At 45.1% G+C, this 23,582-nt stretch overlaps 1 protein-coding gene across 4 annotated transcripts; it reads right to left on the bottom strand.

Annotated features, from left to right (window-relative positions):
* Nucleotides 1–7,165: 7,165 nt before the first annotated feature.
* On the bottom strand, nucleotides 7,166–23,353 carry Akr1a1 (aldo-keto reductase family 1 member A1). 4 transcript variants are annotated; one of them, XM_060379774.1, is made up of 10 exons: nucleotides 23,019–23,325; nucleotides 15,058–15,147; nucleotides 12,657–12,776; nucleotides 12,031–12,182; nucleotides 11,023–11,218; nucleotides 10,538–10,737; nucleotides 10,119–10,191; nucleotides 9,903–9,989; nucleotides 7,942–8,070; nucleotides 7,166–7,320 (listed from the first exon to the last, which is right to left on the bottom strand). In XM_060379774.1, exons 2-9 carry the CDS (start codon nucleotides 15,136–15,138, stop codon nucleotides 7,957–7,959), a joined length of 1,023 nt encoding a protein of 340 aa, XP_060235757.1. In that variant the 5' UTR covers nucleotides 15,139–15,147; nucleotides 23,019–23,325; the 3' UTR covers nucleotides 7,166–7,320; nucleotides 7,942–7,956. The 4 variants fall into 4 exon arrangements, 3 of the variants coding, with proteins under 3 accessions (XP_060235757.1, XP_021489076.1, XP_060235758.1); XR_009590666.1 differs by lacking the exons at nucleotides 7,166–7,320; nucleotides 7,942–8,070 and adding exons at nucleotides 9,062–9,309; nucleotides 9,435–9,507 and having other exon boundaries at nucleotides 23,019–23,324; XM_021633401.2 differs by lacking the exon at nucleotides 7,942–8,070 and having other exon boundaries at nucleotides 23,019–23,353.
* Nucleotides 23,354–23,582: the final 229 nt, after the last annotated feature.

Below are 23,582 nucleotides of genomic sequence, written 5' to 3'. Positions count from 1 at the left end.
GCTGTCTCCCAAGCGCTATGACTACAGGCACCACCACACCCACCTTGTTTTACAACTATCTGTAACTCCAGTTCCATGCCAGAGATACCATGAACACACACAAAGTACACATACGTGTATGCAAGTAAACATTCATACACCTAAACTAAAAGTTGGCTCAGAGTTAGGTGAGAGCACTTGTTATTCTTGTAAAGGGCCCTGGCTCAGTTCCCAACACCTGCATGGGGGGCTCAGCCCTTCCTTGGGCACCAGGCATGCATGTAGTACACAGACATACATTTGGGTAAAGCACGTATTCACAGAAAATGGAATAAAAAAATATTATTTTAGTGGGGCATGGCGGCACACATCTTTCTAATTTGCTTATTTGTAGTTTATGTACATCGGTGTCTCGCCTGCACCTATGTCTGTGAAAGGGTGCTGAATCCCTTGGAACAGGAGTTAGACAGTTGTGAGCTGCCTTGTGAGTCCTCAGCAAGAACAACCAGTGGTCTTAAACTACTGAACTGTCTCAGCAGCCGGAGCACACACCTTGATCTCAGCAATCAGGAGGCAGAGGCAATCTGATCTCCCTGAGTTCGAGGCCAGCCAGCCTGGTCTACAGAGCTAGTTCAAGGACAGCCAAGGATACACAGAGAAACCCTGTCTCAAAAAACATCATAACAATAATAATAACAACAACTTGTTTCAAAGGCCAAGTGTCATCACAGACACCTGAAGTCCCAGCACTCCAAAGACAGAGGCTCTGTCTTTGAGTCTGAGGCAGCCTAATCTATATAGAGAATTCCAGAACAGCCGAGGCTACATAGTGAGATCCTGTCTCAAATACATGTCTGAGTGAGTGCTGTGCGGCAGAGGGAAGAAGATTGGATCCCCTCTAGCTGGGATTACAGGTAGTTCTGAACTCTAGGTGCAGGTGCTAGGAACCAAACTCCAGTCTTCTGGAAGTACAAGTGTTCTTGACTGCTGACCTCCCTTTCCAGTTTTTCTTTGTTTCTTTGTTTCTTTCTTTCTTTCTTTTCTTTTTTTTTTTTTTTTTTTTACATAATTTTCACATACTTACTTTTTCCTTTTGGGTTTGTTGGGTTGGTTTTTTCAGACAGGGTTTCTCTGTGTAGTTGGTTGTCCTAAAACTCACTCTGTAGACAAGGCTGGCCTCAAACTCAAAGATCCCCTTGCCTCTGCCTCCCAAGTGCTGGGATTAAAGGTGTGTGCCACCACTGCCAGGCTTGTTTCTTTGTTTTTTGATGCTAAGCAACATGAGATATTTGAGTAACAAACTTAAAAAAAGTAAAAAATTAAGACCGGGCAGTCATGGTGAATACCTTTAATCCCAGCATTTGGGAGGCAGGAGATCTTGGCATCTGAAGCCAGCCTATTCTACAGAGCAAGTTCTCAAAAGAGCCAGGGCTATACAGATAAACCCTGTCTCAAAAAAAAAAAAAAAAAAAAAAAAAGAAAAGAAAAAGAAAGGTTGGTTTATTTTATATGTATGAGTGTTTTGCCTATGTAGTATGTCCATGCCTGATGCCCATGGAGGAGAGCAGGGTGTCAGAGCCCCTCAGAATGGCGTTACTGGCAGTTGTGAGCCAATATGTGGGTGCTGGGTCTCAAACCCAGGTCTTGTGTAAGAACAAGAAGTGCTGTTCATCACCGAACCAGCTATCTAGCTCCCTTTCTTAAAAACCTGTTTTGTTTGAGACAGGGTCTCACGGTGCAGCTCTGGCTGGCCTTGAACCCAGAGACCCACCTTCTTCCATCTCTGAGTGCTGTAATTAAAGTCAGGCAGCACCAAGCCTGGCACTTTGTTTCGTTTTAGTAATTCTATAACCTAAACCTAACCATACCTTCAGATTCCCAAAACAAAGTCTGTTTTGTTGTTGTTGTTTGAGGGGCTGACCTGGAACTACATGTATATAGAGAGGGATCGGTCTGGCCTCAGACTCAAAGATCTGCCTGCCTCTGGCTCCTGAGCACTATATTAAAGATGGATACCGCCGCACCATTTGACTGTTTTTGAAAAGCTGAGCCTAGCTTCCAACTTTATGTAGCCAAGGATGATCTTGAATTCCTGATCCTCCTACCTCCACCTCTCAAGTGCTAGGATTATAGTTATGTGTCGCCACACCCAACTTTTCCGGGGTTTTTGAGACAAAGTCTAACACAGCCAAACACAGCCAGCATGAGATACAGAGTGGGACCCTGCCCCAAAAAGAAAAAATCTAAAACAAAGACATTAGGACATTCTTTCAATCACATGACTGGTGTGCTGAGAAGAAATCGGAGGGTGGGTGTGGGCCTTTAATCCCAGTGCTGGGGAGGCAGAGAAATACCAGGCTAGCCTGGTCTACATAAATTCCAGAATGGCTCCTGCAGTGAGACCTCATTGTTGGTATAATGTTCTTTTGAAATGTATACACCTTACCCTTCTTCATTCAAATGCTGATTTCTCCCCCCAACCCTCTGGTTTCAATCCGGATATTGCATTGTGATACTTATTCTAAGCATCCTGTCTCAACTTGTGTAAATAGGCCAAAATAGGGGGTTGGAGAGATGGCTCAGTGGTTAAGAGCACAAAGGACTGGGGTTCAATTCCCAGCACCCACAAGTCAGCTCACAACTGTCTGTAATCCCAATTCCAAGGGATCTGACACCTTCACACTAATGCACATAAAATTAAATTAAATTAAATTAAAAAAAAAAAATAGGCCAACTAGCCACAATGTTGAGCAATGAGGAGAGGCTAGCAGGGGAGAGATCTTGGAACAGCATGGAGAGAATGAACCAGACCTAAGATTTCATAAAAAGCAAGCCAATGGGTAAAAGCAAGCCATAAAGTCTAAATGTTAGGAAACTATGAGGTTTAGAAGGGAGTAACTATTGCCCAGCACTGTGTTCTAGGTTAACTAAATAAACCCAGTCTCTGTGTGGTGATTTGGTTATACAGCTGTTTAGGACTAACAGCAGCTTTACCAGAAGATGTATGACCACATCTCATCTCAGAGAGAGAGATTAATGGGGAGGGCTAATGAAATGGCTAATCAGGCCATAGGACCTGAGTTCAATCCCTGGATCCCAAAAATTGTCAAGGGAGAACTATCTGCCAAAAACTGTCTTCTGATCTCCGCAACACTCTACCACTGAGCTCCAGATCTGCCCCCTGACTTGATTTTTTTTTTTTAAATTCCTTTAAGCAATAGGAAGCTGTAGAAGCATTTAGAAATGCAACATTGGCGATAGGGAAGTAGAACAGTTGGGGGGGCACCTGTATTGTCTGCTCAGACCCTGGGTTCAATCCCCAACCCCAAAGAGTCACAAACCAAGCCTGGTGTAGTTATGGAAACAAAGGAGTAAAAAGGGGGTGAAGAAAAGGCATAAAAGCCCAAGCTGTTCTAGACTCAAGGAATCTTTCTTCAGCTTCCCAAGCACTGGAGTATCCAACATGCCTGGTTTTAGATTGGTTCCTTGTTTCACTGGTGCTGCACACCTTTAATCCCCGTACTCAGATGGCTGAGGCACAGGGATTTCTGAGGTCAAGGCCAGGCTGGTCTACATAGTGAGTTCCACGTTAGCCAAAGATGTATAGTGAGACTCCTATCTTGAGAGAGAAAGAGAAAGACTGATGCCTTGCTTGAGCTGTCAGTTCTTTTTCAGGCCTCTTGTTAACATAGATGGTATTCTGGTTTGGATAGAAAATGTTACTGTTCTTGGTAGTTCTGTGGCAATTTGACACAAACTACAGTAATTGGGGAGAGGGACTATCAGTCGAGAAAATGCCCCAGAAGGCATGCCGATAGGCAAGCCTGTAGGGTATTCATGATTGATATGGGCTGTGAGTGATGCCATCCCTGGTAGGTTGTCTTGTCCTGTACAAGGAAGCAGGCTGAGCAAGACATGGGGAGAAGCTAGCACACCGTGTTCCTCCATGCTCAAGGCATTATTTCCTGCTTCTAGGTTTCTGCCTTGAGTTCCTGTCTTGACTTCTTCAGCAATGGAGTGTGAGCTGGTAGTTCTAAGATGAACACTTTCCTTCCTAAATTGTTTTTGGTGATGGTGTTTCATGACAGCAACAAGACCTAAGACAGTTCCCAGTCTTGTGTTTGAACACCTGGTTCCTAGGTATTAGTGACGGTTTGGAAGGTTCTGGGATCTTTAGGAAGTGGCGCCTCACTGAGGAAGTGGGTCACTGTGGGAAGGAAGGCCTTAAGATTTATAGCTAGCTCCATGTGATGTCGGATTGGTACTTCCTAATCTTTCAGATGTGAGCAAGCTGCCCCATTCTCCCATCACCAGCCTGCCACCATGTCTTCCCTGCTTCCCCCCAGAACGTGAGCCAAGATCCATCCATCTTTCCTTCTAGTTATCAGGTGAGCACAGCGAAGAGTAACTAACACAGAGGGTGGGCTGGCCTGACTGAGAATGGCCCCTTCTGCGCTTATTATTGGAATGCTTAGTTTTTAGTTGGTGGGGCTGTTGTGGGGGTCACCAGAAGCAGGCTTTGAGGTTTAAAAGCCCAAACCAGGACCAGCCTCGTTATCTCTCTGCCTCCAACTTTCTGGTAAGACATATAACCTCTCTGCTCCTACCCCAGTGTCATGACTGCCTGCTGTCACACCCCCACTATGATCTTGGACTCATCCTCTGAAACTGTAAGCAAGCCCCCGGTTAGAGGCTTTTTTAAAAAAGGTTTATTTAGTATTTATTTATACAGTGTTCTGTCTGCATGTACACCTGCACACCCGATTTCATTATAGATGGTTATGAGCCACCATGTGGTTGCTGGGAATTGAAATCAGGACCTATTGGAAGAAGAGCCGGTGCTCTTAACCTCTGAGCCATCTCTCCAGCCCCTGAGGCTTTCTTTTCTAAGTTGCTTCAGTCATGTTGTCTCCTCACAGCAATTTAACAGTAATTAAGAGAGATGTGTATCTTCTCCGTTTCATGTTGCTTTCCTTTTATATACATCTGGATCCAACTTTTTAAAATTTTTCTTATTTATAGAGTATACTACCTGTATATGTGCCTGCAGGCCAGAAGAGAGCAACAGATCACATTATAGATGGTTATGAGCCACCATGTGGTTGCTGGGATATGAACTCAGGTTCTTTGGAAGAGCAGTATTTTGGGTTTTTTTTTTTAAGATTTATTTATTTGTAGACATGAGTGCACCTCTGTGTGATCAAAAAGGGCATCAGATCACATTATAAATGGTTGTGAGCGAAAGGAAGGAAGGAAGGAAGGAAGGAAGGAAGGAAGGAAGGAAGGAAGGAAGGAAGGAAGGAAGAAAAAGGAAGAAAGAAAGAAAGAAAAGTGTAGGCCAGGCAGAGGGGGGATACGGGCTAATCCCAGCCAGATCTTGGGAGCCAGAGACAGGTGGATCTCTGGGTTGGAGACCAGCCTAGTCTACTGAAAATTCCAGGACAGCCAGGGCTACACGGGAACCCTGAGAAAGAGACAGGAAGGAACAAAGGAAGGACAGACCCTAGCGTAAATGTGTTTTTAAGTATGTATGTGCAAAGGCACTTGTGTGGAGGTCAGAAGACAACTCTGTGGAGATGATTCTCTCCTTCGAACCTTCACATGGGTTCTGAGGATCAAACTCAGGATGCAGCAGGCATCGTCTGAATGTCTTTTTAAATAATTTTATTTTTTAAATTACATGATATATCTGCTTATGTATATGAGCATTTAAGTGCGGGTGGCCACGGAGGCCAGAGCATTACATCCTGCTGGACCTGATATGAGCTGCTGGACATGGGGGCTGGGAATCAAACCTGGTCCCAAGCATGAGCTCTTCACTGTTGAAATCTCTCTCTAGAGGGCCCTCATTGAGCATCTTGACAGCCTGATTTTTTTTTTTTCAGGAGCGGGGAAGTGGTATTATGGAATCTCAGGATGGCCTCAATCTTGACTACTTAACTATGACTATGAACCTGATTCTCCTGCCTCCACCCACTAGTGCTGGGATTACAGGATTACATCCACACACTAACTTTATTGATGCTGAACTCTTCGGTCTTCAAACTTGCTAGGCAAACATTGTACCAACTGAGCTCATTCCCAGCCAAGCCCTTATTACCAGGCTCCTACCATTTTGGCATCATTTTTTGCTCCCTTCATACTCTGTACTCACTTTTAGTTTCTGTCATATCTTAGGTTTTTCCAAAACCATCCAATTTCAAAGCTTTCCCCCAAGCTGTCTAATTTGGAATGCTGTTCCTACTCTCACCTCTTTTAACTAACTAATCATCACTTATCCTTAAGATCTCAACTAATTAAATAAGGCTTCATGTGATATACTTCTCCCAATTATAATTAAACTAATTATATGATTACTTCAAGTCTGTCTCCTCAAATAGACTACAGGGACCAGCACATCTTAGTTCTACTATATCCCCAGGGACTAGCACTATGCTTAATACACATGCACTCATGAATATTAGTGAACGAAGATAAATGCTTTAACTTGAAAGAACCCTATGGATAGAGCTTAAAACCAGTTTGAGTCACCAAAATTCTTCCTAAATCTATTAGTAACACCTGATGGGGTAAGGTAATTATCATCTTAGGTGAAGGCTTTAAGTGACAAGGCTTTGATCCTGATACCCGCCTCCTTCAGATAACCTGTGCACACTCACTGGAGTACCCAAGAGGAACAAAGCCCACCTTTCATATTCTGCAAGCGGAGACCCCTAAACATGTAATAATGTATTAGATGGTGGAGAGCACGCTTCCTCTTCTTAAATTAAGGCACTGACTAGAGTAGGGGATGGTAAATATTAAAGATCCAGTTTTGCTTTAAAACCTCAGTAAGTGGGCTGGAGAGATAGCTCAGGGGTTAAGAGCACTGGCTGTTCTTCCAGAGGTCCTGACCATAACCACATGGTGGCTTATGACCATCTATGAGGCGATCTGGTGCCCTCTTTTAACCTGCAGGCACACATGCAAACAGAATACTGCATACATAATAAATATATAGATAAATAAATAAATGACCCTCAGTAAGTGCCAGCATATCAATTCGAGGTGTAAAATTTCTGACATTTTGTAGAGCGTTAGGGAAGCGTGTATATAGGTATGTATACACGGATAGATGGATAGATAGATAAAGACAACAACTTTGATCCCACGCCTAACCAGACAAGTAAGTCAGGCAAACAGTGTATACACGCCAATGGCTTTATTGATTTCTTTCTCAGGTAGAGCAGGCAATACGTAGCACAAGAGCTGAAACGGAGGCTGAGGAATAAGGTCTCAGTACGGGTCATTAAAGGGATACAGGGGATGTCCGGCATCTCTGGGAACCCTCTTCCCATCCACCTGAAAAGAAAGACAAATAAAAAAAACTCATCAGCCAACACTGACGTTCCAAAGACCTAGACATTCCAAATTACCTCCAATTCTTCTGAAGAATTTCACCTATCCATAGCACTTTGCCAGGTGACATCAGTAGGACCCAACCCTCAATTAATGTCCTTTAGCATCAAACCTACAGCCTGGTACATGGTTGGCCCTGCTTTTAAGACTCTGTAGTCTCACCCCTTGATGGGAGAGCAGCTTTACCAGGCCACAGAGGAAAACAATGCAGCCAGTCCTGATGAGACCTGATAGGCTAAGGTCAGAGGGAAGGGGAGGAGGACCTCCCCTATCAATGGACGTGGGGAGGGGCATGGGAGGAGATCAGGGAGAGAGGGTGGGATTGGGAGGGCATGAGGGAAGGGGTTATAGCTGGGATACAAAGTGAATAAACTAAATAATTTTTTAAAAGATAAAAAAACCCTCTGCAGTCTCAACTGGAATAATGTACACAGAATCCGATTACCTCCTTACAGACAGCAGACTTCAACAAGGTCAAGAATGCTTTTTGACCTCCACTCTTATTATTTAACTGGAGAAATTAAATAGGTTATAAGATAATCAAGAGGCAGGACTGAGACTCACAGGTTTTGTATATTACTACTGAGCCATACTAATTTTCTCCAACTTCAAGAGAACAAGATCATTGGAGCAGAGCTTGGTGTAGCACAGAACTTGGTAAGCTGAGGCAAGAAAATGAAGAATGGAGAATGCCTAAAAGGAAGGAAAGGAAAACAAAAAGGCAAAGGGAAAGAAAAATCAGGCAGAAGGAATGGCAGGAGATCAAAGCCAGCCTGAGATGCATAATGAACTCCACCAAAGTATGAACTACAATGTAAGTCCCCATCTCAAAAACCAACCAAACAAAAGCACTGTCCTTGCCCATCACCACCTGTGGCAAGCAAAAGCACTGAGATCATGAGAAGCGGTGAGCTGGGTCTGTCCCTCACCTGTTGCAATACAAGAAAGTGGGCCCTGAACCTTGTTTGGGAAGCACAGTAGAGCTGGCCCTGGCGGAGGGGGCAGATGAGCTGGCCCGAGGGCAAGAATGCTGAAGAGCTGGCCCTCTCACTGGTCAAGCATGAGATGGCAGGCGGCGTGGATGCAGGGGTGATAGCATCCCTCTCCCATTACCACCCGCAGTAGGAAGGAGAGCTGACCCTGGGATCACGAGCAGAAGAGCTAGCCTTGCCTCCTCACCATGAGCAGAAGAGCTAGCCTTGCCTCCTCGCCAGCTGTAGCACTTGGGAGGGCAGGGTGTGCACCTCATCTGGACAACACACTGGAGTTGGCCCTGATGGTGAAGGCACGGTGAATAGAGCCTGAAGGCGTAAGAGCAGGAGAGCTGACCCTGCCTCTTGCCAGCGGCAGCATTGGGTGGCCTAGCCAGAGCAATGCTGGAGAGCTCACCCCGGTAAGGTAAGGAAAAGCCAGCATAATGACCAGCTCAGCTACCACCCAGGTCCAGATCCAGGGCTCTGAGTTGGTGTGAAACTTCCAGTCCTTCTGTTCCAAAGCTGCAGGATCTCCATGACACAGGGCAACAACAGGATAACTAGGAGGAGTCCCAGTGAGGATCCAACATTGATGGTGCTACAGAAGCCAGAGATCTTGAACCAGACCAATTCCTCACTGCGGGAAACATTTGCAAGCGGAGATGTGTGGGCAGAGGGACGCCTGACATATGGCAGCTTCCACGGTGAGATGGTCTCTATGCATTGTTTATTTGTTGTTGCAGTTGTTAAGTGTGTTTTATTTTGGGGGGTTCCAAGGGCAAAGGGTGGATATGAGTGGGACTGGGGTATATAAGGTGAGACTCACAAGAATCAATAAGAAGTTAAAAAAAAAAAAAAGGTGGGGGGAGCCAGGCATGATGGCACAGACTTTTTTTTTTTTTTTTTAATGTACAGTGGTATTTGAGTGCATATACGTCCGTGTGAAGGTGTCAGATCCCTGGAACAGAAGTTACAGACAATTGTGAGCTGCCATGTGGGTGCTGCGAATTGAACCCAGGTCCTCTGGAAGAGCAGTCAGTGCTCTTACCCACTGAGCCATCTCTCCAGCCCAATGGCACACACCTTTAATACTCAGGAGGCACAGACAGGCGTATCTCTCTCAGTTCCAGGCCAGCTAAGGCAATATAGTGAAACCCTGTTTCAAAAAAGTACAAAAAGCCAGACACAGTGGTACACAACTATAAACCCAGTACTCAAGGGGGCAGAGGCAGGTGGATCGCTATGAGTTTGAGGCCAGCCTGGTCTACAAAGTGAGTCCAGGACTTCCAAAGCTACACAGAGAAACCCTGTCTCAAAATAGATAGATAGATCGACAGACAAAGAAGAAGGAAGGAAGACAGGGAAGGAGGAAAAGAAACACAGGCTACACCTTGGGTAGCAATCCCACCCACATTCTTCTCCAAGCAGCAGGCCTGAGGCCAGACCTAGGCCACCACACTCCAAACCTCCTATGAAGGTGCTCCTATTGAAGCAGGCCTGAGCATGTCACCTATTCGTGTTCCTTGACTCTAAATGGTTACACATCCTTACCGTAATCATGGGCACAATATACCGCCAATTTTTGTTCAGAGCATCTAATTGCTTCATTTCCTCTGGGCTTAAGGTGAAATCAAATACCTGGGGAACAGAAAAATCAGCCTTGTGAGTGGTAGTTGGAGTCCCCCAATACTGGCTACTTAACAGTCAGAATCAGGGCCAGAACAGATCTCAAATAGACGGAAGAAGAGAGAACCCATGGCCAAGTACCTGAATGTTCTGAAGGATTCGTGAAGGAGTGATGCTTTTGGGGATGCAGATTACTTTCCGCTGAACCTGCCATCTATGGGGAATGAAGACAAGGAAAAGGAGTTAGTATTCAGAAACACCATCTTAAACCTTAATGCAGCCCTCCCTAATTCCTTGACCACCTAAGCCTCGATGAAAGAGGCAACATGCCTCAGGGTCATCTCATCTAGAGCACCAGATAAAATCTTCCGCCTTAATCGGGCACATTGAAATTAAAAAAATCCCTCGAGCTGGCTAATCCCACTAATGCTAGCACTCTGGAGGCAGAGGCAAGTAGATCTGTGAGTTCAGCCAGCCTGTCTCAAATAATTCCCTCAGTCCTTGCCTCCCAACCAGGCCTTTCCCCTACCAGAGACCTGTTTTTCTAAAGTGTCCCATACCTGAGCAAGATTTGAGCTGGAGATCTGCCATGTTTTTCAGCTAGTGCCAAGACCACTGGTTCCTCAAGCAGGACTGGCTCATCAGGGTGGTGCCAAGCACGATCAGGGGAACCCAATGGGCTGTAAGCAGTTACTTCCAAGCCTCGAGCTTGACAGTGGGCAATGAGCTCATTTTGAGCCAGGTATGGATGGCATTCCACCTGAAACAAGTTAACAGGTTTTCAGCATGGGGTGGCCACAGCCAGCTTACCTGACCCCGTCTAACCTCTGCATATCACAGCCTCTGCTGTTGACCTCTACTGCCTTTACGCCCACTTGTTTTCACTGGTGAGTTTACGCTCTTCCAGACTTCAAATCCACCTTCACACAGAGAACTCCCGCGGCACTTGTAGCAACTTGACACCTCCATTAAGGAGACTCACGACCTGGTTACTCATGCTCTGTACACACAACACATTTTCCTCGAATCTGTTTGAAGTGCTCACCTGCAAGACAGCTGGGCGCACAGAGGCCACACTGAGGATGTCATCAATCTGCCGACTGCTGAAGTTGGACAAGCCCAGGGCTCTCACCAGCCCCTTTGCCACCAGAGCCTCCATAGCCTTCCACGTCTCCTTATAGTGGATGGAGTCATAGCGGATAGTTTCATCAGCGTTCTTGGGAAAGAGGTTGTCTCCCCGCCTACGTGAAACAGAGGCCAACAAGTGTCAGCAAAAAGGTCAGGCTTCTGCCCTGCCTGCTCATCCAGCTATTCCATGTGCCATTACCGTAAGACAAAGGGATAAAGGACAAGAATTGAAATAGCAGTACTTTCTTATCCTTATCCTTCCAGTTCGTGACTCAGGCATTTCATCTACATGGAATGCCTGTCCCTTCTTCTCTTTTTCATAGGCAGATTCTTTTATTATTATTATTATTATTTTATTTTTGGTTTTTTGAGACAGGATTTTTCTATGTAGCCCTGGATGTCCTGAAATTAGCTCTGCAGGCCAGGTTGGCTTTGCGCTCAGAGCTCCACCTGCCTCTGCCCCTCAGGTAGTAGGACTGAAGATGTGCACCGCCATGCCTGGTTCCCGGGCCCAGAGTCTATCTCCCCTCCTCTGGCACAGCTCCCTTACCGCCGTATTCTTCGGGGGGTTTCTACTCATCTGACAAGGGCACAGTACTGATGGAGGACTCCCCACAGCCTCTGCTGATACGTCCACAGCCAGACCCTTGGGGGAGCTACTTCCTAAGCAGGGCAGCACGTTTCCTGAGTGAACAGCAGAGTGCTGGGGAACACTCACATAAACGCAGGATATGAACCAGACGCTGTCCTCTTTATATACCTCAGCCCCTAGCTGCAGAAAGGGCAGAGTCCCAGGGAACGTAAGGTCCTCTGCTTGCTCCACAGATAATGCTCTTATCCTACTCTGCAGCTGTGAATGTAATAAACTACAAACACTACCACACCCAGCCCAACTTCCAGAAACAGCTGAAGGGGCAAGGCTTACTCAAAGGCGTAAGGCCAGTGCATCAAATAGAGGTCCAGGTACTCCAGCTGGAGATCAGCCAGTGTCTTCCGGACGGCAGCTTCTACATCCTCGGGGTGGTGCTTAGTATTCCACAGCTTGGATGTCACAAACAGCTCCTCTCGAGGCACTGCCTGTGACAGAGGCAGAGCCCACTGTGAGAGAACCCCTGAGCACTCAGACTTGCCTACCCACACCTCCAGGAGAGTAACAAAGTGTGTCCCAGAACGTTACCCAATGCAAAACCATCAACCTAACTTAAAATTGCAGGTTTTCTTGTTTTTCTATTTCTTTGATTGTTTTGTTTCAGCGACAGGGTTTCTCTGTGTAACCTTGCCTGTCCTGGACTCACTTTGCAGACTCACAGTGATGCGCCTGCCTCTGCCTCCCCCAGTGGGATCACAGGTGTGCCCCACTGCTCCAGGCTGCAAGGTTTTCTATTTAATGCTGTTGTGTCAATCTTAAGTATGAACTTTGCGGATGACAATGCTGAAAGGACGGATGCACTGAAAGCCGATGCCAGTTCCCCTAACTCATCTAAGACCAGGTCCCAGCTTCAGCCCTAGGTTCTCAAACCCTATTTCCATCTTTGTATCCCCAATTCTCACCTTGCCTGGTCCCACATTCTCCTTCAGGGCCTCTCCAATCTCACTCTCGTTGCCATAGACAGCAGCACAATCAATGTGGCGGTAGCCTGCACTGAGGGCGTATTTAATGGCTGCCTTTACCTGCATTGAAAAAAGAAGGAAAAAAAATTCAGTTCTACTGGTTTGCGCTGGTAAGGGAGAAAGATTACATGAAGGCCACCCATGAAGATGAGGGTGAGAAGATAAAAAAAAAAAGAGATTCTATTTGCAGCCAGTCCTGAAGATACCTGATAAAACAGGGTCAGATGAAAGGGGGGGAGGTCCTCCCCGATCAGTGGACTTGGAAAGGGGCAGGGAAGAGGTGGGGCAGGGAAGAGGTAAGGGAGGGAGGGGGGGAATGGGAAGGAATGAAGGAGTGGGAAACAGCTAGGATACAGAGTTAATAAAATGTAACTAAAAATAAAAAAAATAATAATAATTTTTTCAAAAAAAAAAGAGTTCTAGGCAAGGGTTATAGCTCAGTTGGTAGAGTGCTTTGCCTAGTTTGTATGAAGCCCTAAATTTGGTCTCTAGAATAAACAGACTGTACTGACTTATGGCTGTAAATCAGCCCTCCGGGGGTAAAGGCAGGAGGATCAGAGATCCCAGCTCCAGTCTGGAGCGCGGCTGGGACTAGCTGCTCTTCCGGAGGATCTAGGTGTGTTCCCAGCACCTACACGGTGGCACTCGACCTTCTGCAACTCTGGTTTCAGGGGACTGGATGTAGTCTTCTGACTTCTGGGGACACTAGGCATGCACACATAGTACACACACACACACACAGCAAAACATTCATGAGCATAACGTAAAATAAATAAATCTAAACTAAAAAAGAAAGAAAGTGCAAGGTCATCCCATAATCCCAGCACTTAGGATTGACAGCAAGTTTAAGGCCAGTCCTGGGCTACAGAATGAGAGCATGCTAGAGTGAGAAACAACATAGAGGAAGCAAAAGAAGGAAGGAGAAAATGAAGGAAGGAAGGAAGGAAGGAAGGAAGGAAGGAAGGAAGGAAGGAAATTCCTAGGCTTAAGGGCCAAGGCAGTGAAGAGAGGTACCTCAGAGAGCCACATATACAGAGTAAGCTCTGGGATCCTAGGCTAGTAAAACAGGTGGAGGGTAGAGATTTTAGAAGGCTTCTTAAAAAAATAAATAAATAAAAAATTAAGATTCGGAGCTGGAAAGATGGCTCAGCAGTTAAGAGCACTAGCTTCTCTTCCAGAGGTCCTGAGTTCAATTCCCAGCAACCACATGGTGGCTTACAACCATCTATAATGTGACCTGATTCCCTCTTCTGGCAGGCAGGTGTACAAGCAGATAGAGCACATGAAATAAATACATGAAATAAATTAAATCTTTTTTAAAAATTAAGATTCTTTTATTGTGTTTTATGTGGATGAATATTTTACCTGCATGCATATATGTATATCACATGTACACCTGGTGTCTAAATTAGAAGAGGGCTTCAGGACCCCTGGAATTGGAGTTATGGTTGGCTATGAGCCACTGTGTGGGTGCTGGGAATCAAATCAGGTCCTCTGCAAGAGCAGTAAGTGCTCTTAACTACTGAGCCTTCTCTACAACTCCCCAACACTGCTCTCCCAGCCACAAAAAAATAAAAATAAATAATAAAAATAATTTTAACAAGTCTTCTAAAAAAACAGCAAGATATAAGCTGGAACTAGAGTCCCTTAAGGAGAGAGAAGAAAGCAGAGACGGAGTCAAAAAAACACCTCAGTTAATCTGCAAAAACAACAGACTTAGTAATTCCAGCACTCAGGTGTTGGGGGTCGGTCTAATGCTAATGAATTCTAATGCTAATTACTGGCCCCAAGATCTGGTTACCTCCCAGACAAGTATGTTCTCACTATATACCAAGTGACGCTGTGTAAACTTTGCTTGGCAATATTCTCTGACTAGATAAATGAAGTAGCTGACAGCTTGTAGCTGGGCAGAAGAAAAGTAGGCAGGGCTTAGGTTCCTGGGCTTGGGGTCAGATGGAGACCACAAGGGGAAGAGAGAAGCAGGAAAACCCAGAAAAAAGGAAGTCTTCATGGAGCTACCATGAGGACATAGCCATGTGGGCTGGTCTGATGGAATAGAAGCAGCCCTGGCAGGAACAATTATGGCAAATAACTTGAACAGCAAAATAGCTTAGAGGGTTGATGTCTGCCCAGTTACTGTGCTTTAAAGCTTATATAATTCCAAAAGTTCTCTGTCTTGATTATTTGGGAACTAACTGGGCTAGAAAAGCTCTCTAGAGTCTAATTTTACATTCTACAACACACAGGGGGTTATTGGGAGAAAACACAAGGCCCCTCTTGCAAATCCCTCCTACTCCCTGACAGAGACTCAAGAAGTCTCCATCTTCTTCCCAATCCTCACCTGCCCCGGCTCACTCTTCCATGTCCCCAGCCCAATGAGAGGCATGTTCTGTCCAGTGTGCAAAAGGACACAGGAAGCCATCACCGTACCCTAAAATACAGACAAGAAATAAATGGGAAGGAGATTCGTGCTACCATGAGCCTTAGCCATCTGCTGCTGCAAACATGGTTCAGAAAGGGGTGGAGAAGAGTGGTGGAACAAAAACCTCATTACACATGTGCTGTGAGCAGAGACAGAGACAGGTACCTGAAATAAGCAAATCCAGTAGCTCCTGGACAAACACTAACCAGACTACTAGCCTGGCTGGCCTTCCTTCACACAGCAAGGCTATAGATCAATGTTCAAAAGCTCCAGTTTTGAGGTTGAGAGAGTAGCTCAGTGGTACAGCACTTGTCTAGCATGCAGAAGGCCCAGAATGTCATCCCTAGGAACAAACACATACTACAAACCCAGCATAGACATACAGTCTGTAATGCCAGCATTCAGGAAGCTGAGATAGGACCAAAAGTACCAAGCTGGCAGTGGTGGCACAAGCCTCTAATCCCAGCATCTGGGAGGCGGAAGTTGGATCTGTGCGTTAGAAAACAGCATGGTCTACAAGGCGAGTCTAGGACAGCCAAGGCTTCACAGAAAAACCCTGTCTTGAAAAACCAAAAAATAAATAAAAATCCAAAACCTTTCCTAGTACTCAGGAGGCAGAGGCCGGTGGGTCTCTGTGAGTTCATGTCTTCTAGGCCAGCCAGGGCTATTAAACAAACAAACAACCCAAAAGTAAGCCAAATCAGAAATAGTTCCAATATCAAAAGCAAAACACCAGACAAATAAACCAGGTCTCAAGCCAATGTAAGCCAGACAAATGTCACCAGGCAGTAGTGCCACAGGTCTTTAATCCCAGCACTTAGGAGACAAAAGCAGGTGTATGAGTTCCACGACAGCCAGGACTACAAACAAAACAAATAAACAAAAAACCTGTTTTGGAAAAATAAAATACAAATACTGACAAAGGTCATTATGAAACAAGATTTCACAACAGAACAGGCCCAGAAAAGAATGACTGCTCTGAAGATGAAATGAATGTATCCAGCAGGAACACTTCACCATCAGAACTAAAGCTTTTTAACATATTCTTCTCACACATGTCTGAATGGCCAAGTTCAGAGGCTTGAATGAGCTCCTTCAAGTGAAGTATGCCACATTCCATTTTTCAGATGAGAAAATAGGATCAGAAAGGTAAATTTATTTGCCCCGTATAGGCAATAAAGTGGAAGAATTAAGGATGTAAGAAAAAACTTCGAAAGAGACAGGTAAACAGATCTATAAAAAATGTATCCCTTGCTGGGTATTTTGGTACACACCTTTCTTTCATTCCAGCACTTGAGAGGCAGGAGCAGGCAGATCTCTGTGAGTTCCAGGCCATCCTGGTTTACAGAACAAATTTCAGGCCAACCAGAGCTGTATACAGTAAGACTTTATCTCAGTAAGTAAACAATTAAAATAATATATATACTCAACTAGGCAGTGGTGCACGCCTTTAACCCCAGCACTTGGGAGGCAGGGGAGGAGGCAGGTGGATCTCTATGAGTTAGAGGTCAGCCTAGTCTACAGAGTGAGTTCCAGGAGAGCCAAGGCTACACAGAAAAATCTTTTTTCAAGAAAAAAATAATAATGTATTTTTATATGTATATAAAATATATATCCCAGGCATATATGATATGCTATAGAAAAGAAAATTAAATCCACAAAAAGAAATCGATTATTGATACCAGTTTTTAAGATGTTTGGACAACAACTAGAGAGATGGCTTAGTGGTTAAGAAGACTGGTGACGCACATCTATAACCCCAGCACTCGGGAGGCAGAGGCAGGTGGATCTCTGTGAGTTAGAGGCCATCCTGATCTACAAAGTGAGTTTCAGGACAGTCAAGGACACACAGAAAAACTGTCTTAAAAACCTACAACAAAACAAAAAAACAAACAAACAAAACACTGGTAGATTTTCTAGAAGACCCAAATTGGATTGCCAGCACCATGGCAGCTCACAACCATCTGTAATTCAAGTTACAATGCATTCTTCTAGCCTCCTCAGGCATCACAAATACATAGTACACAAGACATACTTTACCATAAACATTAAAAAAAAAAGAAAGAAAGAAAAAGAAAAAAGAGGAAGGCAGGGGTGGCCAACTTCTTTAATCCCAGCACTTAGGAGACGAGGCAGAGAAGGAAGATCTCAAGGCCAGCCTGATCTACAAAGTGAGTTCCTGGACAGCCAAGGCTACACAGAATGATTTTGTCTCAAAAACAACAACAAAAACAAACAAAGAAAAAAAAAGGTAGGCAGTCAGTCAAACCACATAAAAATTCTCAGTCAACCAATACTGAATGTTCCAGGAGTAGAGAAATAACATTTTAATAGGCTTCCTACCCTCCTTTGTCAGTCTGGAAAAAAACATCAATATGATGTGACAAGAGTTTTGGCCAAAATCTGCACAAAGGCTACACATGGACAGCCGAAAAGACGAAACCGCCTAGAATGGTTCCTTGGAGGTGGCACACACCTGTGGTCTCAGCAGTGGGAGGGAGGGGTTGTCGAATCTCTGAGTCGGAGGCCAGTCTGCTCTACAGAGTGAGTTCCAAGACAGCCAAGGCTACAGAGAGAAACCCTGTCTTGAAAAATCAAGCCAAACAAACAAACCTCCCCATGGACCCCCTCAAAAACAAAAACAAACAAACAAGGGGCTGAAGAGATGACTCAGTGGTTAAGAATACTGCCTGCTCTTCAGATGTCCTGAGTTCAATTCCCAGTGAACACATGGTAGCTCACAACCATCTATAATGTGATCTGGTGCCATCTTCTGGTGTGCAGGTGTACATGCAGGCAGAACATTCATATACATTAAATAAATATTAAAAAAAAAAAACAACAAACAAGTGAGGCTGAGCATAGCAGAGCAAGCCTGTGTTCCAAGCATTTGAGAAGTAAGAGCAGGAGGATCATCCTCCACCACATATTGAATCTGAAGCCAACCTGGGCAGCAGAGATCCTGCTTGCAACGAAAACAGGATAGTCGTAATTAGTCCCTGTACCCAGGAGCCACAGGCAGGAAGATCTGAGTTTGAGGCCAGCCTAGTCTACATAGCAAGTTTGAGGACAGTGAGGACAACATTGAGAGACCCTGTCTCAAACAAACAAAACACAGCAAGTAAAAGATTGGATTGATGGTAACAAGCCTGTAATCCCAGCTGCTTGCTAAGATGAGACAGAAGGCTTGCAAGTTCAAGGACTGCCTGTGCTACATAGTGAATAGAAAGGCAGCCCAGGCAACACAGTGAAACCTTATCTCAAAACAAAAAAAAGTAAAAAAAACATCTGGGGCTGGAGAGATGGCTCAGAGGTGAAGAGCACTGGCTGCTCTTCCAAAACTCCTGAGCTCAATTCTATCTATAATGAGATCTGGTGCCCTCTGCTGGTGTGTAGGCAGAACGCTGTATATGTAATAAATAAATATATACAATAAAATGAATGGGGGGTGGAAGAGATCTAGGACTATAATGATAAACCAACCTGCCTCCATCTTAGGCTTGACAGCCATCTTATAGTAAAGCCAAACTGGGTTCATTTTTGTCTATGATTAAATGTTTTTCTCAAGGATTAGATTACGTTCCACCTTAACTACAAACGGTTTTGTTCTGCCTGTTCCAGGAAATGGCAACTGTGCCTGTCTCAGGAGGTTCTGACCATCTACCCTACCTTCGTTTCTAAAGGTTATTATGACCACCTCGTTATGTTCTGCTGCTATAACCCTGCCTATTCCCTGCCAAATACCCATTTGTGAACCCCCTACCACTGCGCTATAAAAAATTTATCTTTCCACATCCAATGCCGACCTTTTGACCTTTTGCCAACCTTAATGGGAGGCATCACGTGTTCAGACATTATTAAAAAAAAAAAAAAAAAAAAAAAAAAAAGCTTGCTTTTATTTTTTTTGGCCATAATGCTTTGGGTTGGTAGCCTTTCTCCTCCAATCTTTGTAACTAACGAAGTCGTGGGATGCTGACTGGAATGTTTGAGACCACTAGGTTCAATACCCAGCAAATGAGGAGGAGAGAGAACATTTATTAAAAAGAGAAGGGAGAGAGAAGAATATTTACTTCAAAATCCAGTAAAGTAGAAATAACCTCTCCCCTTGATCTTATCAGACCATAAATAGTCTCCTGGGGCTGATCCAACAGCCAATAACATCTTTATACATATGAACTTTGTTTCCAGGTTTTAAAAGGTGTATGGAAGGACAGGTAGTAAGCTGTGATTAAATGAACACACCAAAACTGCATTTTACAGCTTAGCAAAGCTTCAATATAAAAGCTGTTCTTTCTGCTGAAACTACAACAAAACCCACAAACAAAACTGCACAGTCTTTGTAACCAAAGATCTCCCAGGGACCAAGCCAGGGGTCTATGGCTAGGTTCCTGGGCTTGATCTCACACAATAACCTGTTTACTTCCCCCAGGTTTCTCCCAGCACAGGAGAAGGCTCTGAAATTACAAGGACGGAGACTGAACAAAAGCCTAGCTTATAGGGAACATGAAAGAAACCATAATCTTGCTTCTTCATTCCTTTCACAGGTGAAACTGAAAACCAACCGAGCGGGATAAAAGGCAGGAAGAACAAACAAAGGTCTGTAAAGAATAAGAGCTTCCGAGAAGGGCCGCAGCAGAAGACAGACTTCCAACGGGACAGAAAGGAATCCTAGGGTAGCTTGTGATTTTTCTAGCAGTCTGCTTTAGAAAACAGCTTTCCAGTAGAGCCCAGAAGAGCTGCTGACAAGACAAAAAGAAAGAGGTATTTACAGAAGTGTTTCCCGACTTTGAAGCCCTCTCCACTGGCTCCAAACGACACCTGTGTCCTTTGGCTTTGTCCCCATCCTCCTTTCCCTCCTTTGGTCAGGTCTGTGTTTTCAGTCATTTACAACTCTCACTGTTCCTACACCAGTTTAGCTGTCCTGGACTCGCTGTATAGATCAGGCTAGCCTCCAACGCACAGATCCATCTGCCTCTGCCTCCCTGAGTGCTGGAATCTTCCGGGCCTTTCTGCCAGCATGATCCACAGGTGTCCGAGACTAAAACGATCTCCTCAGATCTGTATACAGACTGCAGAGTAGTCCAGGATCTAGAACTGCACAAACTCGGGTTTAAACCTCAGCTCCACTATTTCAAGAGACACATCTAATGCAGCTTACACAGTACCTGACTCATTCTCTTCTTTCTGTATTCTCTAAATCACTAAAGACCCAAAGCCCTGAAAGCAACTATTAAAACAAATCAAACAAAGCCAAGCAGTAGTGGCACATGCCTTTAATCCCAGCAGTTGGGAAGTAAGAGGCAGACAGATCTCCGTGAGTTCAAAGCCAGCCTGGTCTACAGAGAAAGTTCCAGGACAGCCAGAGCTACACAGAGAAACCCTGTCTTGATCCTCACACCGCCCCCCCCCCAAAAAAAGAACCAATGCCTGAAGTTATCCTCTGACCTTCATACCCATTCATAGAGTAGTAACAGAACATTCTTATAAATAGAAATCATCTAAAGCGTTTTTATCGTCTCTTGCACTTCTGGAAATCCTTTTTGAAAATCACCCTAAATATGTAATATTGGCCCAGATTTGTTCGGCTCTGTTTTCTGCATTAAAAATCCTGTTGGTAGCCAGTCATGGTGGCCAGGCCTTTCATCCCAGCACTCGGGAGGCGAAAGCAGGTGGATCTAATCTGAGTTGGAGTTGGGGGGGGAGGGGGCGACAAATAATAAAAAATACATACTTTCTGAGTCAGGTATGGTGGTGCACATCTGAGGCTAAGTAAGGCAAGATGCCCACGTGTTCACAGTGAAACGGCATTACATACTAAGACCCTGTCTCAAGAGCACCAAAAGCAAGAAAATACAAAATAAATACACACATTTCCTGAGGCTGGATATACATCTTTTCTAGTGTATTTACTCCACTGTTCCTACCCTAGCTGTGACCACTCCTATCTCTTGCCTAAACCAAGCACCATTTTTTTTTTTTGGACTTATTCAAAATCCATCCACCAAATCCAATCATGTGACTCCTTGGCTCAAACTGTTCTGCAATTCTCCCCAGGTTAAAGTCCAGACTCCTTTAAAACCTGGCTCCCCAGAGTTAATAAAATATAACTAGTAATAAAATAAAAATAAATACATTTAAAATAAAAAACAAAAACGTGACTCCCACACTCCTTATTTCCCCACTTTTTCATTTCCAGCTCTGTTAAACGAGCACCAGTTGACTCCAGGTCACATTTTCTTTCCTCAAACTTCACACTTTCCTAGCTAATTGTTACTGACCTTTGAGCTAGTACTGAATTTCTGGTTCCTTCCTGACACATCTCATCACTTTCACACATAATTGTGTGTGTGTGTGTGTGTACCTACTGATAAGACCTTGTATCTCGATGCTGCTTTCTGTCCACAGAAAGGTTTCCGTTTCCCCACGAACCTGGGTCATTCATCTGAACCCCTTACCATGCACTCACAGAAGCTAAGGGAGGAGAGACCTTGAATACTGGGGCTTTTCTTTTTGATTTGGTTTGGTTTTGCCCAGATATGGTCTCATGTATCTCAGGATGGCCTTGAACTCCTGATCTCCCTGCCTCTCCCTTCCAAGTCCTGGTTTTATGGGCATGAGATATCATGCCATGTTAGCTAGACAGCTTAGCTTGCTGGAAAAGCATCTGAGGAAGTCACCGATTCCATCATAGTCATTCTTTTCTTGCAAAAGCAGAAGAAAAGTCATGTGTCTGCCTTACACATGTCAATTCTACCACCAAGCTACACTTGTTAGTATTCTGCTAGCTTTGGCAAGTTTTTGTTGTTGTTGTTTTAATGCTCTGGGCTGGAGGTGTAGTTCACTCGGTATAGTGCTCGTCCTGGGGTTTGACTGCCAGCACTTCTTCTATAAAACCCTGCATGGTGACTACAATTCCGGCACTCAGAGGTGGAGGCAGGAAGATCAGGGGATTCAAGGTAACCTTGGCTACACAGCACAAGTTCAAGGCAAGACTAAGATACAAGAGACCCTGTCTCTGGGGTTGGAGACGGCTCCGCTGTTTAACTCTTGTTTCTCTGCTCTTGCAAAGCACCTGGGTTTGATTTCCAGAAACCCACATAGCAGCTCACAACCATCTGTAACTCCGGTTACAGGGCTGTTGCTTTCTTCTGACCTCCACGGGCACCAGGTACCCACAAGGAGCACATACACAGACAAAACGTTCATGAACATAAATTAATGAATCTTTAGGGAAAAAAAAATCTTGAGACTGTCTCATACAAATAAATAACAATCAATCCCCCCGGACCAGAGAGGCTCATGCTGAAATTAAACCTGTCCTATAAACAAAGTGGAACCCTGGAAAATTAACAGGCCTGATCCGAACCTAGGCAGGTCCTAGAATCCTATGAACAGTCCAAACGATAAAGTCCATTAATGGCAGGTAGGCTTAGTGATGTGAAGGTTCCGCTATTTTCACTTTAAAAGGGCTGCGAGGCGACAGGATATTTCGTCCAACTTTCCCCAAACCCAAGGTAAGGGCTTGAGCAAGCTCATCACTTCCTAGAAAGATCCCAGCACCTCCACTAGGGAAGGCAGAGACCCTAGAAAACACATGCAGATGAGAAAATAAAGAGATGGCAACTAACATGTACAAAATACTCAATATGTACCAGACACAAAGGCTTATCCCAGTTCTCCCGACAGCGCTGACGTTCCTGCCCGTTCCAACTCTGAGGAAGACCCGGAGAAACACGTTATCTGACCGTCTTCCGTTCTCAAATCCGCTCAAAAGCGCTCAAATCCCCAACGAAATCTCATCCCCCCCCCAATCCTGCGGCCCCGAAGGACCCCGGCTTCTTCCTCACAAAACAGATGGGCCACCACCAGCAAGAACCCACCTTGGCAGTGAACGCAGGCTGTGGAAAAGGCAGAGCGGTCAGAATTCAGTTCTGCACGCCAGTACTGAGCCGACAGGCCTTCGGTTAAGCCCAGTGGTGGAGGGGGAGCCCCACCCCGGGGAGGAGCAAGGGCCGGGCTTCCAGAATCAAGCGCAGGCACAGCTAGGCCCCTGTCCTGCAAAGCAGCTCGGGGTAGAAGCCAGAGCGGGGACTTTGCACATCGCTCCCCTGGGAACCTCTCATTCCACCGCGAGCATCTGACGGGGCTGGGGGACGTGTCCAAACTGTGCATGCGCACAGGCTTCTAGGACGGTCCAGGGCCGCTGGCCACGCCTCCAACCGGCCCACAGTGCACCTCGCAGGCACCTCTCTAGGAAGGGATTCTTGTCCTTCCCTGAGACTACCCTCTATGATAGCCAGTGGGTCCTTCTGGCCGCCCATCCTGCTTTCTCTGAAGTGGATTCGTCGGATTCTCAAGCCCTGACACAAAGTTTGACAGAACACAGAAAGTTCCGCCTCTTCAGACCCCATTCTAGAAAGTTTCTGATTTTTCAGTCAGTACCT

Source organism: Meriones unguiculatus, chromosome 3 (genome assembly GCF_030254825.1).
Source record: "Meriones unguiculatus strain TT.TT164.6M chromosome 3, Bangor_MerUng_6.1, whole genome shotgun sequence".
Classification (NCBI taxonomy): domain Eukaryota; kingdom Metazoa; phylum Chordata; class Mammalia; order Rodentia; family Muridae; genus Meriones; species Meriones unguiculatus.
This window is presented reverse-complemented; position numbering and strand designations above follow the sequence as displayed.

Coding starts and splice junctions, on each gene's coding strand:
- Akr1a1 (XM_060379774.1), bottom strand. CDS start 15,138: ATGGCTTCCTGTGTCCTTTTGCACACTGGACAGAACATGCCTCTCATT. Junction 12,777..15,057: donor GGAAGAGTGAGCCGGGGCAG/GTGAGGATTGGG, acceptor TTTTCAATGCAG/GTAAAGGCAGCCATTAAATA. Junction 8,071..9,902: donor ATATTGTGCCCATGATTACG/GTAAGGATGTGT, acceptor CCTTCCTTTTAG/GCATTCTCCATTCTTCATTT.